The 18023-nt window shown below is 37.1% G+C and overlaps 2 protein-coding genes and 1 long non-coding RNA gene across 11 annotated transcripts in view; 2 read left to right on the top strand and 1 right to left on the bottom strand.

Annotated features, from left to right (window-relative positions):
* msi (RNA-binding protein musashi) overlaps positions 1 to 11830 on the top strand; it is an 87899-nt gene extending 76069 nt beyond the window's left edge. For all 5 annotated transcript variants that reach the window (XM_070281974.1, XM_017248904.3, XM_017248903.3 and 2 more), the window contains 3 exons: positions 4159 to 4672; positions 8274 to 8980; positions 9042 to 11830. In XM_070281974.1, coding sequence (XP_070138075.1) covers positions 4159 to 4672; positions 8274 to 8980; positions 9042 to 9501 — 1681 coding nt within the window. In that variant the 3' untranslated portion in view covers positions 9502 to 11830. The remainder of the gene's footprint in view (positions 1 to 4158; positions 4673 to 8273; positions 8981 to 9041) is intronic.
* ymp (yellow-emperor) lies at positions 169 to 17995 on the bottom strand. Of its 5 annotated transcripts, none has more exons than XM_017248908.3 (7): positions 17788 to 17995; positions 17678 to 17723; positions 17553 to 17623; positions 1202 to 1369; positions 1058 to 1136; positions 374 to 820; positions 169 to 315 (listed from the first exon to the last, which is right to left on the bottom strand). In XM_017248908.3, exons 1-6 carry the CDS (start codon positions 17848 to 17850, stop codon positions 702 to 704), a joined length of 546 nt encoding a protein of 181 aa, XP_017104397.2. In that variant the 5' UTR covers positions 17851 to 17995; the 3' UTR covers positions 169 to 315; positions 374 to 701. The 5 variants fall into 5 exon arrangements, with proteins under 5 accessions (XP_017104397.2, XP_070138079.1, XP_070138077.1 ...); XM_070281978.1 differs by having other exon boundaries at positions 374 to 611; XM_070281976.1 differs by having other exon boundaries at positions 17678 to 17740; positions 17788 to 17970.
* On the top strand, positions 17151 to 17963 carry LOC138926763 (uncharacterized). Its single transcript, XR_011443389.1, has 2 exons — positions 17151 to 17437; positions 17505 to 17963. It is a non-coding gene; the product is annotated as an uncharacterized lncRNA (long non-coding RNA).
* Positions 17996 to 18023: the final 28 nt, after the last annotated feature.

The following is an 18023-nucleotide window of genomic DNA, read 5'->3' as shown; positions in this document are numbered from 1 at the left end:
AAAGAATAATAAATAAAGATACTAAAATATTCGAAAGAACTCGGCAAAAATCCTTTTTACATGCACATTTAGCGCCAGACAAATATCTACATACATTACTTCAACCATAGATGGCGCCACCTAAAATGTTCACACTCCCCAATGTTGTAAAGAACAAAGTTTTAAAAGTTTTCTTTTTATAGACCACAATATATTTGAAAATAATAAACAACAAAACCTTAAAAGACGAGCGGGACTAGTTATATAAATAACTAGTTTCCAATTTAGAATTTAGGCACATCTCCAATCCCCCCAGTTCAGAGTTCAAATTCATCACTGTAAGAGAAAGTTATAGGTTACTATAAGCTTTGCCTCTTGTGGAGTAATAACTTACCCACTGAGCATATAGTCCTAACGTCTAACACTCCGTGGAGACTGCATCTTAAGTGAGGCACTGAGGTGAGGCTCCATCCAAAGGTATAATCGGTGAAAATTGTTTTCTTCCGGCACTTTGGTTGTTAGGAATCCAATTCTCATATCCAGGCATCCGTGAGGTACAAATTCATTATTCGATTTTTAAAATTTTCTAGCTCTTTCTGGATTGTGTTACTATTTCTTGCCATCCTTCTGAACTGTGGGTGATAGGATAAAAAGAAGGGTGTCCTTTGGGTAATACTATCTAATTGCTAATATTGGAAACTAGCTTCCGAAAACAACGTGCTCTATGCTAATGCTGCAGCCAAGCCCAAAGCGACAGCCGAGGCCGCCACATGTCCTGCAACCAATGCAGCGCTCGCCGGCCCATCTGAAGATTTTTTATCTTTGTCTGACTTTTCTGGAACTGGAAAGCGTGGAAAATTTTTAAATACATTAGCTATGGCTCATCCATATGCTAGAATGTGTACAAAATTTTCAACGTTTCCCAGCTATGCAGATACAATTCCAATTGGTAGAAAATAAAATAGAAACTGACTAGGAAGCGCTGAAAACTTTTCACAACTTAAACACAAATTCAATGAATAATTTTAGTCTTGTAAGATTCATTGAATTTCCCAAACAAAATCTATTTAATACTTACATGAAGGTCCTGCGGTATCGCCTTGTCTACCCAAGATCACCCCGCGCGGCATATCCCATTTCTGGTTTATGGTTCTCCACTGCAAAAAAATGAAAGCGAAATTTATTAAGGAAATCCTTTAAAGCTTAAATATTAAGAACTTACTTTGCCCGGGGCTGGTGGATGATACCAAACTCCGGTTCGTGTCTCTAGGTGATCCATGCGGGCTGCATTTTTCGTATAGTAGACATCGGGTCGGGTACAAGCGATCACTATCCAGGCTACTATTTCAGCGATGGTGCCTATGATCGTTATCACAATAATGGGGATTGCCTGTGGATGAGGTGAACAAATATTTTACTTAAGGGGGGAAATACAATTAAAAGGCCTAAAATGAGGCCTATCTTTGGGAGTGAAATGCAAGTAGGGAATTGAATGAATCTTAGCGATTCTTTTTGCATGTTATTAGAAAATTATTGGGCAATAAAAATCAGTCAAGTTTTTCGAAAAATATTGTAATTAAGCCCATTTATGATCAATAATGTGGAGTCGTGTTTTGGGGGATAAACTTTTGCGCCGTGCAGTCTCCAGGCCCAGGATCACGTCTAAAACAAAAAACAGCAACTGGGCACTAAACTTAGAGGTACAGCGCACAACATGAATTATTTCATATGTAAAAAAATGGTTTTTCCATGAAAAAATTTGAAATTGAAAAAAATGTTTAAAAAAAACACACTTTTTTTCGACTTTGTTCGTCAAAAAAACATGTTATAACAAATAAATATGAAAAATCCTTTAATTCATGTTGTGGAGAATTTCATTTCAAACATAAAGCAAAAAACCGCATTCGATTTAAATGAAATCTCTGACCTGTACATTGCACGGCGACTTTGAAAACACGACTTTTCAGTAGAAGCGTTTAAAGTTTACCACTCACTAAAGTTTACCACTGACACGCACTCACTAAATTGCGTATTACTTTGAAAATAGGTACCGGACAGCTTTATGCTTTTAAAGGCTTATTCTCAGATATATTTAGAGTACATTAAGACAAAAAAAAATTTTTCGAAAAAAATAAATTTTTAATTGTATTTCCCCCCTTAAAGAAAAGAAAAATTTATAAAAACATCTTAGAAAAACCAAACAGAAAAACAAAGTTTATTAAGTTTAAATCTCAATTTTTTATTAACTTTAAAATTTTATTTATTTTTATTTTTGATTTTCTTATAAATATAAAGATAACTTTATTTAAACGGTTCCAGCGTATTATTTGATTAGGACTCTTGGTTAGTTGCAAAAGCGCTGAAAATATGGAGAAATTATTCAAGATCCAAGGATAATTTTAATATTTTTTGCATACCAGACATAGACTTTCAGTGAGTTTGTAATCAGAGGAGTAGGTTCTATGGGTATTATAGTCATAGAGGCACGGATGTTCTCAACGTTTGCTATTCATATGGATTGGAGAATTCGGCAGGACTAAGCTGATCCGATTTCTCCCGAATCCATACCAAGCAACCGAAATAGGTTAGGGATTAAAGGACATGGGGTTCCACTTCATATACGACCGCCAATGCATATGAACGCTCCTTGAGGTTTTATCCTTTTCCTTGATGATCTTTTATCCATAATGGACCTGATCTTATGATTGAAAATTCCCAAAAAACATGACAGTGTTCAGACTCATAGGGCAGAAGCTAAGCCAAGGGCAGCTCCAGTTAAAACTGCATGACCGGCCAACTTCTTTCCACTAAATTCAGTTTCTTCCCCGGACTTATTTTTTTCGTCAGAGACTGCAAAGGAATAAAGTTTCCACTGACATAAGATTGGGTTTCTTTGAAATAATATCTATAAATCTTCAGCGGGAAACTTACAATCGGGTCCTGCGGTATCGCCTTGAAAGGCACGAACTAAGCCTTTGGGAGTTTTGCATTCCTGATGAAACCGTAGGAACTGCCACAGAAAAGTGATATTGTTCTTCATCCAGGAGGTTTGTTGAATGGACGTCAAAAATGTACTTACCTTGCGGTATTCAGCTGGATAATGTACTCCCTGACGGGTCTCTACCATCCTACAATGCGCAGAGTTCTTCGTGTAGTCCACATCGTGCCTGCTGAAGGCAATCAGGAACCAGAATATCACTTCGGTGGTGAAAGCCAGAAGTGAAATCACAATGATAGGCACGGCCTGTGGGATGGAACCCAGAAGATAGTCTTCAGACAATTATATCAAGAAATTAACGCGACAATTTCCGATAGCGACAAATATTTTCAAACCACACAAGTAATCAAAAAATAAAAATAAAATAACACTTGTGTTATGGCCTTTCCTATTTTTGAAAATGTTGGTAACCAACGGAAGAGATTTTAAAATGTTGAGCAACCCGATAACAAGCGACAACTACCGGCGCTTTTTGTAACCTCCTCCAGACTATAAGCAAGTTGGCAACACCATGTTCCAAACTCACCATTGTTCACCATATGAAAGTAGTGTTTGGAAATTTGCTGAAAATTAGTCCCTTTTTGGGTATTTAGGCAACCCTAATGTCCTTCTTTCTCCCTCCATGCTCACCTTAACACACGAAAAATCCTTTATCCTTCAGACATTACTCACACTTCAAACTGCGCAGTCGCAACCGCGTACACGAACAAAATTACATAAAAATACATAAAGTGCCCGTGCTTCGTGTTGGAAGAACATTTTTGCAGAAATTCCAAACAAAAGAACATTCAAAAACACACCTTACCTTGGGCATTGCCATTGGCAACAAAAACAAATAGCAAACAGCAAGAATAGTGGAAGCTTCGTAGTCAAAGCAAGTGCCGAAAAAAGGGAAAACCCAAAACCAAACGAGACAGGAGACAGTAGACAGAAACGTAGAAACAGGCGAAAACGACAAGAATTTGTTTCAGCCACCGAACGAGTCCTAAACCCAAAGGAAGCAAGCCCAGAAACATTTTGCGTTGAGGTGTAGATTGGAAAGAAATCAAAATTCAAATAAAAGGAGAAATGCACGCGCTGACGGAGGGCGCCACCATGCTGCACCACCAGCCCCCACCGCCACCGACCCCGGCCGGGGACCACCTGCCCCTCACCGCTGACAATTTTTTCTATGCCCGCAGCAACCCGATGGAGAATGCAGCAGCCGCGGCCGCCGCCGCTGCAGCGGGCCTCATTGACCCGCGCCACAATCGGGACTTGCACCAGGCTCTGGTGGCCTCCATGGCCAACAACGGCGTGGCCACCATCGGCAGTGGCCTGACCACAGCTGCGGTCCTCAAAAGCGCCGCCCAGCAGTCACAGGCGGTCACTCAGCAGCAGCCACAGAATCCCGGCTCGGCCGTCGTGGCTGGCCAGGAGCAGCCCGGCGCTGTGCAGGAGCTCAAGCAGGATCTGGCCCTGATCAAGGAGGAGACCGCTGCCGGCGTTGTTGGCCAACAGAGTGGCAGTAACAACAGCGGTTCCTCGGGCCGCTCCACACCCAGCCTGACCGGGGGCAGTGGCTCCGATCCGGCCCCAGGAAAACTCTTCGTCGGGGGCCTCAGCTGGCAGACATCCTCCGACAAGCTGAAGGAATACTTTGGCATGTTCGGCACTGTCACCGATGTGCTCATCATGAAGGATCCCGTCACCCAGGTAAGCACCAGACATCCTATATTCCCATTATATTGTATACCTTGCGACCGTAACCGTACCGGTCTCCTCCTCTTCCTTCATAATCCCCCTGACCTTTGCTCGGAGTTTTTCGGGTTTACAGCTACTATGATTTTGGTCCGTCCTCTTTGTGATTTACCTTTGGCACAGCACAGCTGCCACCTGCACATGCCGTCTCGCTCTATTCGTCTCTTTCTCTTTCGTCTCACCTCACTTTCCTTTCTGCACATACCGGGGCTCGGTCTAGAATTACAGTTCTTTTCTTTTCGGCTAAGGCTACGTGCCAAAAACAAAAGCGACCAAGAAGAGAGAGAAGGAGGCGGAAGAGGACGGAGCACCGAACCAAAATTTAATGTAATCAGGTTTTCAAATATGTAGAGCAGGGGGCAGGGGGGTAATCAACTACGGTGCGAACTCAAAACCAATTTCCTTGTTAAGATTTGTATATGCTGGGTGTATCAGTTGTCCTTATTCCTGCCAGATGCTGGTTACAATTTCCAGCAGAAGGATTAATTAAAATTTTAAAATAAGAGATTAAGACTAATATTATTAATATTAAGACATATTCTATTATTTAGAATATGGTTTCTTTTTTTAAGGAAGCCCCATTACTTCCACCTTTCCCTTCTCAAACTTCCTGTTGACAAATTTCTTTGGCTTCCCTTCTGAAGTTATTTCAACGGAAATTGAGTTTTTTGGTAATGCAATCAGCAATTTGTCCGTTTGATAAGCGCATACTATCCATATATCCATATATCCTGTTTGAATTAAGTACACAGGCATGTCAAGGTGGCTCCCCAATCGAAAAAGAGCGCGCGCGCGCCGTTGGGTAATAAAACGGCAGCTGCCGCCGCATTGTTCGTCCAGTCGTCCTGGTCTTTGGCTCCTGCGCAGCTGTTCGGCAGTTAGGGTTCATCGTAGCAGGCACAGGACAACGAGTAGACGACTGACTCGGCCTGGGGTAGTTTTGCCGGGTGCCATTCCAAGAGCCAATTGCGCAATTGCGACTGGCATGATAGGGCAGTTATGTATGTATTCTCGTCAGATCATTCGAGTAACGGGCTTCGGGGTTGTCCTAGCCCCTCCAGCAAACACTGACACACACAGATGCCAGAACCAAACACCTTTTGTTTTCCCCTCCTCCCAAAGACTGGAAAAAAAGAGTACAAATACAAGAAGCAAACAAAAGAACGTTGAAAAATAACAGAAACGGGAGGAAACTGGTTTACCAACTGTCTTCTGGTTGAGAAGACGGTCCTTGCGATGAGTACTACCGGGGGGGAAGTACTAATGTAGTCTATAAGCAGCAATATCCATCAATTATAAAGCTAGCTATACGTAGAGACACTCTATGATCCAACTAAACCAAACATAATTTTAACAACCAACGAAAACCACAACCGAAAGTGAGGAACTGTCTCGAGAGTCAAGGACAAAGCTGGATGCCCCGAGAGGAGCGATCTCCCATCGAATACCTGGCGCAGGTAACCGCAGATGTCAACCTCAGGCAGGATGATGAACGGACGTCGGCTTAGGTACATTTTTCAACAACCAAAAAAAAAAACACAAAATAAGAAAATAAGAAATCGCCAAGTACTTTGAGAAACTGTATAAAAAGCGAACGTTTAGCATTAAAATTAAAAGTGGCGCATCGTAACTCTTGTATTTCGTATGATTCTGAGCAATAAATATAACCGCATAATTGTACTCGTATCTCTAATTGAATGTACTCGTTCTTCTAATCGTACTCGTACTCGTACTCGTACTTCGTATTGTGTACTTGGTTTAATTATTAGCGTTTCTCACCCAAAATCCACGCATTCAGCTTACGCAAGCCTCGAAAGCAACAAAAAACAAAAAAAAAACTAACGAATAAATCAATCACTTATCGATTATCGAACCTAGATATCAATTCAAACATCTGTTAAGAGGCGTGTTCAACTCCAATAATACTACTCCAATCCCCACTCCCCACTTTAGCGTAAGACGAGCCAACCGAGAATCGTCCTGGCAACTGTTGAATTGATTGTATAACATAAATAAGAACCCTAGCGCTAGCATTATGAGCATACACATATCTTTATTTACCAACCAGCCCTACCAGTAAATGTTAGTCTTACATAAGTAACCAATATACCAATGCTATATAATATATTTTGTTTTGTGTGTTTAGTTGCTGCTTTATCATTTATTCTTTATACCAAATAGGTAAAATATATATACATTTTGAGTTGTGTAGTTCGAATATTTGTCGATATTTTTATTTTATCCCCCTCAAGGATTATTATTTTATTTTAAATTCGAAGACTTACTCTTAAAACTCCCCCAATAAAGCTTTTTTTTTTTTATATCCGACTATCTGAGGACTCTGAAATACAAATAGAATGTATCACTAGGTAGGTAGTCTCATAGCTTTAAACTACTTTTCCCCAAAGTTATTTCATGTAAATTGTATTTGGAATATGCCCTAGGCTTAAGCAACAACTGTGTACCTCGTTTCTGTAACATATGTTTAATTTTAAGAAAGAACAATATCAATATTAATATCAATATCAAGCATTCGCGACTCATTCTTTGTACAAATTTTTAAGTATGTAACTATTAAGATGCAATTGTATGGCAAAGGGGTTCTAAACTAAAACGAAAATACTTAAAAAAGCATAGATCATTATTAGAGCATTATCTAGAGCATATCTACCTTTTCTACTTTACCTATCTTAAACACAGTGCGTTTCTGTATCACTAAATTATATAATATTATATTCAGTTTTTATTTGGCCTTTTTTTATTTGCTAAATATCTATACATCACCGGAACGCACTGTACGTAACTTTTATGAATTAAAATCTTTCTATCCCACACACATATGTAATTGCCGCATACATTTCAAGAAAGTCGTTGGTGTATATACATATATATATATATTATATTATATACCTCTGAATCCTGAACCTACTTATACATATCCTAGAGGGGATCTAGAGGGTTGCCATTCCAGTATGCAGGATACGTTGAATGCCTATATTCCGTAATGTTTCTATGACAATATAACGACCGAACTACATACTTGCGTATAAATATTGGTATTCTGTTAACAAAGCAAACGTATACTTAGATCAATCTTAGTTTTTAGTTAAAACATTTTGTCTTCTTTGGATTTGGATTTGAATTTGAATTTAAAACGTTTATGTTTACTTCACGAAACCAAAAGGAGAATTGGACGAGCAAACAGCGCTAAGAGGCCACGCTCAATCAGTCGATTAAATTCCATCTACATACACGCATATAAACTGTATACCGTATCTGTGTTTAAATATATATAAATCTATATATACCTTTTATATACATACTTGTGGATGATCGAGTTCCGATCGAATTGGTTCTTACTTTGTTGGACTTTTGCTAACGTTTCGTAGGACATTTTACGATTATTAATCTTAGTTCTTATAATTCAACCTTTGCAACTTAGACTTAGATACCTCTAACCGAAATCTCTCCCAAGCACTAACTAGTATCCTTTCCTCACTAATGATCTTGTGTCTTCTTATTTTTCTTCCCCAAAAAACTGTTGAAACACCAACAGCGCAGTCGCGGCTTTGGGTTTATCACATTCCAGGAACCCTGCACCGTGCAGAAGGTTCTCAAGGTGCCCATCCACACCCTCGACGGCAAGAAGATAGATCCAAAGCATGCCACCCCAAAGAACCGACCTCGCCAGGCCAACAAGACCAAGAAGATCTTTGTCGGCGGCGTTTCCCAGGACACCTCCGCCGAGGAGGTTAAGGCCTACTTCAGCCAGTTCGGCCCCGTCGAGGAGACCGTGATGCTGATGGACCAGCAGACGAAGCGCCATCGCGGCTTCGGCTTCGTCACTTTCGAGAACGAGGACGTGGTGGACCGCGTCTGCGAGATCCACTTCCACACTATCAAAAACAAGAAGGTCGAGTGCAAGAAGGCCCAGCCCAAGGAGGCTGTCACTCCGGCCGCGCAGCTCCTGCAGAAGCGTATCATGCTGGGCACTCTGGGCGTGCAGCTGCCTACCGCTCCCGGCCAACTGATAGGCGCTCGGGGCACTGGCGTCGCCACCATGAATCCATTGGCCATGTTGCAGACTCCCACACAGCTGTTGCAGTCGCCGGCAGCCGCCGCCGCCGCCCAGCAGGCCGCTCTCATATCACAGAATCCGTTTCAAGTACAAAACGCAGCCGCTGCCGCCACGATGGCAGCCAATCAGACGGGCTTTGGAAAGCTGCTGACAACATATCCGCAGACAGCCCTGCATAGTGTCAGGTGAGCTCTTAAACCTTTCCAAAATGAAGCCCCTATTAACACGTTTTATATTATTGTACAGGTATGCTCCTTATTCGATCCCCGCCACCGCCGCCACTGCCAATGCTGCCCTGATGCAGGCTCATCAGGCGCAGAGCGTGGCCGCCGCTGCCCACCAACAGCAGCAGCACCATCACCAGCAGACTCACGCCGTGGCGGCCGGCCAGCCCCACCAGCAGCCGCAGAGCCACCACTCAGCCGTTGCCTCGAATCCCGCTTCGCAGGCCCATTCAGCAGCCGCGGCCGCTGCCCTGGCGGCCAATGCAGCCAATGGAGCCGGAGCTGCCGGTGCTCACAGCCTGGCCGCTGCTGCTCAACAGGCGGCCCTCGTGGCCGGAAATCCGTTGAACGCTGCTGCTGCCGCCGCCGCCGCTGCTGCCAATCCCGCGGCCTACTCCAACTATGCCCTGGCCAACGTGGACATGTCCAGCTTCCAGGGCGTCGACTGGAGCACCATGTACGGCATGGGCATGTACGTCTAAGGCGGGGGTGGTTCCGTTTGGTAATTTGAATGAAACACTCAACTCACAACTCTCACACACAACACCAACACCCACAAACCCAAGCCAAGGGTAGGTGATCACCACCTCCCTTAGCTGTAGACTCATGGCCCCAATTGAACACCCCCCACACACCCACTCAGAAACGCTCATCCGAAGTTGGTTTTCCTTTGAGTTCGACTTGGTTAGTAGTCCGACACACGGAAGGCAAATTAAGTATTATATTTAAGACGCTCGCAGGGCGTGATCAAGAACACTAATATATATATATATAAATATAAAACAAATCATAAGCAATATAAGCAACAAAACAATTTAAAGGAAGGCGAGAAGAGAAACAAAATTCAAACCAAAAAGAATAAATTACGAAGCGATATAGAAGCAAAAAGGAAAACATTAAAAAACCACCGATTGTGATTGCGTTTAAATGTAGCCGTTAATATATATAATTTTTAGTGCATAAAAAACAACAACATTAAACGTAAAAAACATAAATTATAATACTAAAAAATAAAATTATAAAAAAAATTATTACATCTAAATATTGAAAGAAAATCAAAGAGAGCAAAGCAAAGAATCTGTCAGCAGTCTCGACTAACCCAAAATAATATATAAATTGAAGAAATCCAGCAATGCAGTATTAAGCAATTGAATCAAACTGCAAGAGAAAACATTTTGCTCAATCAAAGAGTTGATTAAATACTATTATCACACACAAGTTAATCAAAAACGATGATAACTGATCGAAACTATAATTTTAGAGGTTTAGTTGAGTTCGAATTTAATTCACCCCAGCATAGGCTATACACCCAGCAGCGGAGAAACTCATTTATCAACAAGCTAACAAACATCACCAAACCTACACTTGCACACACAACTTTCCCTACTTTCTCACTTCTATCACACTCTGTTTAATCCAATACTCTATTCTTTGTACTTAATAATATAAAATATACAAAAGCAACGAACAACTCACTCTTTCGTTTGTGTTTTGTGTGTGTTGACCATCTGATTTTGATTTAGTTTAGTGTTAGCCTACTCTCCACCCAATCTCAACCATTTATGTAGCTAGTAACACTTGTTTATCATTTTGCATTTGCATATTATTCAAATGATTCAAAGGATAGAAAGTAATTTAGTTTAACGGCTTCCTCTCGATAAGTAAGAATGCTCCCGGCCGACGAGTTTCCAGGTCGATACTAATCCCATGAAACTTACTATAGTATACTTTTATCAATTTTTGTTTCATTTCCATAACCATCCAACCAACCACTCATGAACCAGGTAACATTTCTTTACTGTAGTTTATTGTTTTAAATGGCACAATCTTAGTTTTTAATATTATTTTGTAATTTATAGTTGTAGTTTTTGCATTTGAGTTTGCATTCGAAAAATACTTCATCCTTGGAATAAACAACCAATCGAATTATGGAGTCCAGAGCATTAGCTTCTGGATAATTACTTTTCTTCATTTTATTCGCTTGCATGATTTAAAGTCTAATTTTAGTTTTTAATTATGATTTTGAAAGTAACTTTTGCGTATGTACATATATAGTTTGTATAATTTACTCTCTTGTACACACTTATGGAAAAACATTGAAACATTTGAAGTAATTTGTATGTTTAATAAAAATCAGCGATAAAAAAACTTTGCCAATGAATCGAGCAAAACCATTCGTGTTTTCTTAATTAATTTATGTGTATATAGTTGTCCACCTACTATCTTAACGTATTAGTTGATTATACCTCGTAATCCACACTCTTGTATCTGTTGTGTTGTGCTGTGACCTCTCTTCTGTTTCTTAATTTGCCCCCTCACCCATGTGTAGAATTTCAATGCATTTGCCAGTACCAAAAAAAGAAATTAAAGATTGTGCGGAGAACCTATTTGTATTTCTTGTAGTTTCTTGCCTGGAGGGGTGAGTATGACGTATTATTGTTTTTCATAGTTCGTATACCAAAGACATCGAATATATTAACCAAAATTCATTTCGGAAATTGCTGGGCTGAATTCGGGACTCGTTCCATATCCATTATGCAGAAACTAATTTATTTATTTATTGTTTACGCTTAAGACTTTAACCACATTCCACACGTGTTATGGTGCCATTTACTTATCAATATTAATATTTATAATTTTTCAAAAACTCCTCTAGCAGATCTCAATCTCAGAACAACTGCTTTTAGCTTAAGATTGATATTTCCCTGCCGACCCCCTGAAAGTTCAATGAATTCCTTTTTTTACACAATCTTTGTTCTATATACAAATATATTTTATAAACGAAACCAAATAAAATTTTTTTACATTTGATTATTGCATTTTCTATTTATTTTTATTTAGCTGATAAAACGCAAGAAGTCAAAAAATGCTCTTATGATGTAGTTACATATATTGAAAGTATTTGAAATATTATTTTGATATTTTTGTATGCTTTTCGAATTATTCAGAACATTTATTCAGAGCGAACAAAATCTGAAAATTATTTACTCCATGTACTCGTAATAGTCTGAATTCGTTATACAAACAATATACTATATTATATATTCCCATGTTCCATGAAATGTTTTGTTTTCGATAATAGTACCAAAAATATATACCCAAAGTAGTAGCTTGCTAATTTTGATGTACAGTAAAACCAGATCAATCATATTTATACAGCGCGCTCTATAAATATATACATATACATATATATATTTTTTTATTACCAACAATAATTGAATTGAATTGAAGTGCTTAGTTAGAAGAGTTGGCTGATAAAAAAAAAATCTTGGTATCAGCCAGCTTCTGACCAACAAAGAAACTCCAAAAACGGATTCAAAACTTGTGTTTGTGTCTCGTAGTGTTATCCAGATTTTCTATATTCCGCGCAAAAAGTAATAGTTGATTTCCTTATTCATTTATCATCGGGCCAACAAAAAGAACTTGCTGTAATATAAAACAACAACATTTTACACTGCGAATCGAAAGTTGTAACCTTTTGTTTTTTACTCGTAGGTTTACTACTATCAACTTATTGACATATATTTAGATACAAATAGATTTATATTCCTATATACATAGATATACACATTTATGGAAATAAACGCATGACGAAACATGTAAAGTAGTCAATTGAGTAAAAATCCTTTACACTTTATACAACCAGCATTCCCCTAGATCATGCAGTGAACTTCAGATCATACATGCCATACATGAAGTTGAGAATAAATTAGAGAACCTCCAATGGCAAGGCATTAGCATTATATATAAAACTTGCTCATGTACACCATGCGTATACTTAATACCTACATACATTACATCTAATCATACACACACACATACATCATATGACAATAAGATCAACTGTGTTTCAGCATTCAAGTGTCAGTATTCGTAAACCAAATTACCTAACAAACTGAGAAAATGTACTTATACTTATACTACTTAATCGTGGATGAACTCGGATCCGAGTCCGATGGAACCTTTTGGATTTTGATTAGGATCGGGCGGAGATTTTAGCGATTCGAAATTCGAATATAGTTGGGTTAGATAGCGTTTAAATGTTCTTCGGGCAACACTCAAGTGGCGAAAACTTTATAATAAAAAAAAAAACCATATATACAGATACATATATATACATACGATGATATTTAGCAAGACCGTGATATATTCAATTAGTAAAACAAAAAAACCAAAAACCAAAAAAATTATATATGTATATATCAATTATATGTGAAGGCGTGTCTCAAAATGTGTCAAATTGCATACTATGAGTAGAATTTTTGGTATACACTAAGAAAAACCTGCTGAGAAGCGAAAGAAAACATTTCATTAACTGTTGTTGTGAAGGCTACAAAACAACGCATATCACTTTGATGGTGTCAACCCAGAGTTTTCGAGTTTTACCTAAAAAATAACATAAAGAATCCAAATCGCATCTAGAGGTTTGCTCCAGGGAATATTTTAAAACAACAAACTGACAAAATGAAAGCAAGGTAGCTAACTAGTTTTCATTTTGAATATGGTTTTTTAGATGTCGAACTAAAAGTACATCTGATAATGTAGTGTTGTTTTGAGTGACCAATGAGGACCAAATTTTTAGCAAAATTCACAAATCAGGTTACTAGAACCTAAACAATTCTAAACCGAAATGGAACTAGTTTAGTTAGAGCATTTTATTTTATCCTGGCGTTTTTTGGCTTCTTGTTTATTGTTTGGCGTTGTTATTTTTTAATTATGAACCAACTGCTAAAAAAAAGAACACTAACACTTCCAAAAACACAAAACTCTCAAAATGCTAGTCAATTTATGTGCTCAGGCACGAAAAGATTCTTCAAAAATGGTAAGTAAAAAATAAAAAACAAGTGTATTGTGAAAATTGTAATAAAACTGAAACAAAATAAATGTATACAATAAAATCTGAAAGCAATTATTTTCCTCGACTATCCTGGGAAAATATAAAAAACATAAATCACATTATAAATGCTCGAAGTAATATTTAATTTACGGTATTGAGAATTAGTTGGTAAGCTTATATTTAAGTGAACGTGTTAAATAATTTGAAAGCAATGCAGACATGTATTTGGGAAATAGATACTTGAAAAACAAGCTATATATTTATCAATTGCTAAAAATTATATATAAACGCATAATATATGAATTATGGAAAGAGGATCTTTGCTTATTGAGATGCTTAACGAAATGCTAAAATCAAAGACAAACAAAAGTCGTACTCGAACCTAATTTAAGTGTTAAGAAAAAAAACATTAAATATAATACAGAATCGAAACACAAAATATATATATACAATTAAAAGGTAATGTTTTCTTATATAGCAAGGAGGATGATTACTTTTGCCGGCTCGTAACATATCAATTATATTGAGCTGTAACGTATTTTGAAATGGAAAGCAAATTGAAACGAACGAATTCAACACCAAGTTCAATTTTTATGCATTCGTACAACCGAAGATTTTTTGATTAGGGGTAAAATAATGAAAAGTAACAAGCAAAAAACAAAAACTAAAAAAATGTAAATCGAAGGTGAGTAAATCGCAAAGGAAATTATTGTAGAAAGCCTTGCTAAGACTTTCCTAAAACGAAAACATAACTTAGACTCGTCTTCCAGCAACTAATTGACAACATGGCAAAAGTCCTTTACACCAATAGTGACAAGGGAAAGTGAAATTTGGGAAAACCAATTTCAGTTATTCGGAGATTTTTATTTTGTTTTTTTTTTAATCCAGCACCCTGATGGCTTCGGGACAATTTTAAAGTGGAGAAGAGCTCAGCTTTTGGCAAAACTTGTTAGACGTAATTAATCAGTACAATGTTAGCAACGAGGAATTTTTAAAAACGAGAGAAACTTTTTCAATACTGATACTGTTTCCCAGAGAATCTGACTTTTATTTCAGTTTCCCCCAAAAATTAATCTTTTTGAGCTCTTTCTAAGAATATATATTTGAAGAGTGTTTGAAAGCTCCTCTTACTAACTGTTGTAAATTTGTTTCTCTGAGAAAGTGAATAAAAGTATAATTAACAAACTAAAACAAAAAAAAACTATATAAACGATAAGCAAGTGCATTATATTGAACGATTTGGAAACAATTTGAAGGCTAGAAATAAGTTTTCACATATACATTATATAAATATATATATAAACTTCTAGGCCATAAGCAATCCAGTATGAAACCCGTTTGAATTGAGTTTGGCTCGGACCGAGAATTGTAACCATAGATCAGAAAGTATTTGGCAAACATATATACATTTGTTTATGAGATATAGTTATCATTTGTTTAGCCTGTAACGAGAATCAGATATCTATATACAACGCTCTGTATCTTGTAACCGTAACTGTCGCTTTATTTCTCGCTCTATACGTGTAGCGATGTTTAGACACTCATATATACTGATCACACAATATGTAATTCTTGCGATATATAGCAATGAACATGTAAACGGTATTTAATCTTTTTAGCTTAAAACCCCCGAATCTCAAAACTAAGAAAAATGAAACCAATTGCTGACAAAAACAAACTATATGTGAACCCTTTGTGTCATTTTCCTCTTGAAGAACTTCTTGGCATAATCCCTTTTTGAATTGAATTGAAATGAATAAATGAAATGTGAAAGAAATTTTTGCAGATAAAATCCCTGTATTTGATTACAAATTTAATGGAAAACCAGTAAAAGAATGTCTGGAAAAACCTTGTAATTAAAAAGTAGATTGCACGAAATTATTTTTTCTTTATAATGCACACGAAACAAAAAAGTTAAAATGTCTGTACTGTATAACATATTGTACTGTTAATGTTTAGTCTAAGCTTAGATTTAATTATATATTAGATTTAATTATAATTATCAATTAGTTCATAGTTGAATTAGAAACCACCGTCATTTTAGAATTTGTAAAATGTACTCGTATAACGTACTCTCCGTTTCGAACTTGATACCACATATAAACGTAATCGTAAACAGTAATCGCAATAGTAATACTACAAATTTGCTCATTTTTAATTTAATAACTAATTTAAAAGCTTTTTCATTGTAGTGATATTTTTATTTTCTATTATACACTGAAGAATAACCCGCTCTTATTTTCCAAGAGGACTTTGTAATGGTCCTAGTATTGGGTATAATTATTATCTGCTAACTCTTCTTTTTGAAATTGTATGTAGTTTATTGAGTTTAACTTAATTATTCGAGTGGATTATTTGTCCAGATCTTTTATTTTAGTAATTGTTTTAATTTAAATACTGTAACATAAAATGCTTCTAGTAAAAAACATTGCAACATTCTAATTTGTAAATACATGCGCATACACAGGTGGTATCACTTTGTTTAAATATTATTGCTTTATAAAATAAACACACAAAAGGCAGTGCATGGACTACATTTTGCAAAAGATTCAGAAAAGCGAATAACATTGTATGTAACAAAACATATTTGCGACAATACCCTTTTTGTGTGAATTTAAAGTTTATTAGAGAATAATCTCCAGGCGAAAGCTACGAATATAAACCAAATGAATCAACAATTATCGAGTCAGATGTTATAATTCAAAAGTAGCAAGCGAGAAAAATTTAAAAGCAATATGTATATGTATACACGTGCGCATATATAACTTTGATAATGATGTGTTAACGTTGAGGTAATCTCAAAAAAATAATATATAAATATATGAATTATATATTTGTATTCAAAGGTCGAGATTAAAGAAGCTAACATTAGACCCTAAGCCCAGAGTTGAAGATGAACCAATTTAATGATAAAGCCACCTGCCTAAAATGCAGTTGGTCTCGAAACATTTACTGGTTATGTTGCAGGTGTTTATGCAATACAGAGTTCTATCGCAAAATGGAGAAAATATTAGATTGAGATTTCGAGAGAACTTCGAAATTGTTTTCAAAGTTGGTTGCCCCTTAGCTTCTTATGCAGTATAAATATTATATAAATATATATTATAAAACGTATTCATAGACAACGTATAGATTTGATTAGATCGTAGTACATGCATACATACACCCATGAACACTCATCCCGCAGAAGACATCCGTTGGTATTGTGTAAACCTAAATTTGCGTATAAATTTGCTGTTTGAAACCACAAGCCAACTCATCTTAAAAGTTGCAGCGTAATAATATAATAAATTATATATAACATATATACTACAATAAATGTTTCGCATAAAATATTTCGCTCTGTAGTTTCAACCAATTTTCTTTAGTATCTTTCACACCCTACACTCCAATACTCCAATCAGTTTGATTTTGTATCTACTTGAGCGTAGTTAGTCTCGTAAATTACAAATATTTTGTTTGGAAACTTACACCTAACAGACCCCAAACATTTATTCTTTGGCACTCAGTAAACAATGACATCTTAGACAATTAGAAATATTTAGAAATTGCTCTAACCATCTCTATTAGAGGCACGTATTGTAAGCATAGAAAAGTATTTAAAAAAAATCACTAGCCACAATTCGAAAACATTATCCACGGTTTCAGAATATTGGCTTTTCCCAAATATGGTAAGAAAAGGGTTAGGCAACTTACCCCCCAGTGATGCATGACCGCGTCTTTCGAGAAAATTATAGACGGCCTGTCAAAGAACGGCGTAAGATTCTCTGGGGAGGAAGGATTCAATTTCAGCTATCCTTGCTTTGGAAAACACTACTTACTTCTAACAAAATAGGTCCGGACCATTGGCGGCCGTGCTATCATTGCCTGTTGAAGGAATCAGGCTATGAGCCAGACTTTAAACAGGTTCAAGGACATCCCATTCACTTACCCTTGGCACAGCTAGTAGGGGAGCACGTCTTCGGAAAGCTACAGTCATAAGACGAAGCGCCATTGTATTTTATTTACTTCAAGTAATTATACTTCAAGTTTATTTATTGAAATTTTCGGTGTAAAAATAATGACGATAATTTTTTTTTTTTACAGCCAAATCTGGAGAGTCGGATGTGTTTCAGTAAAATTTTGTTAGAGACTAAACATTGGGTTCTTCCAAATTTTTGACATTGC

This window comes from Drosophila bipectinata, chromosome 3R, assembly GCF_030179905.1.
Source record: "Drosophila bipectinata strain 14024-0381.07 chromosome 3R, DbipHiC1v2, whole genome shotgun sequence".
NCBI classification, from domain to species: Eukaryota; Metazoa; Arthropoda; class Insecta; order Diptera; family Drosophilidae; genus Drosophila; species Drosophila bipectinata.
This window is presented reverse-complemented; position numbering and strand designations above follow the sequence as displayed.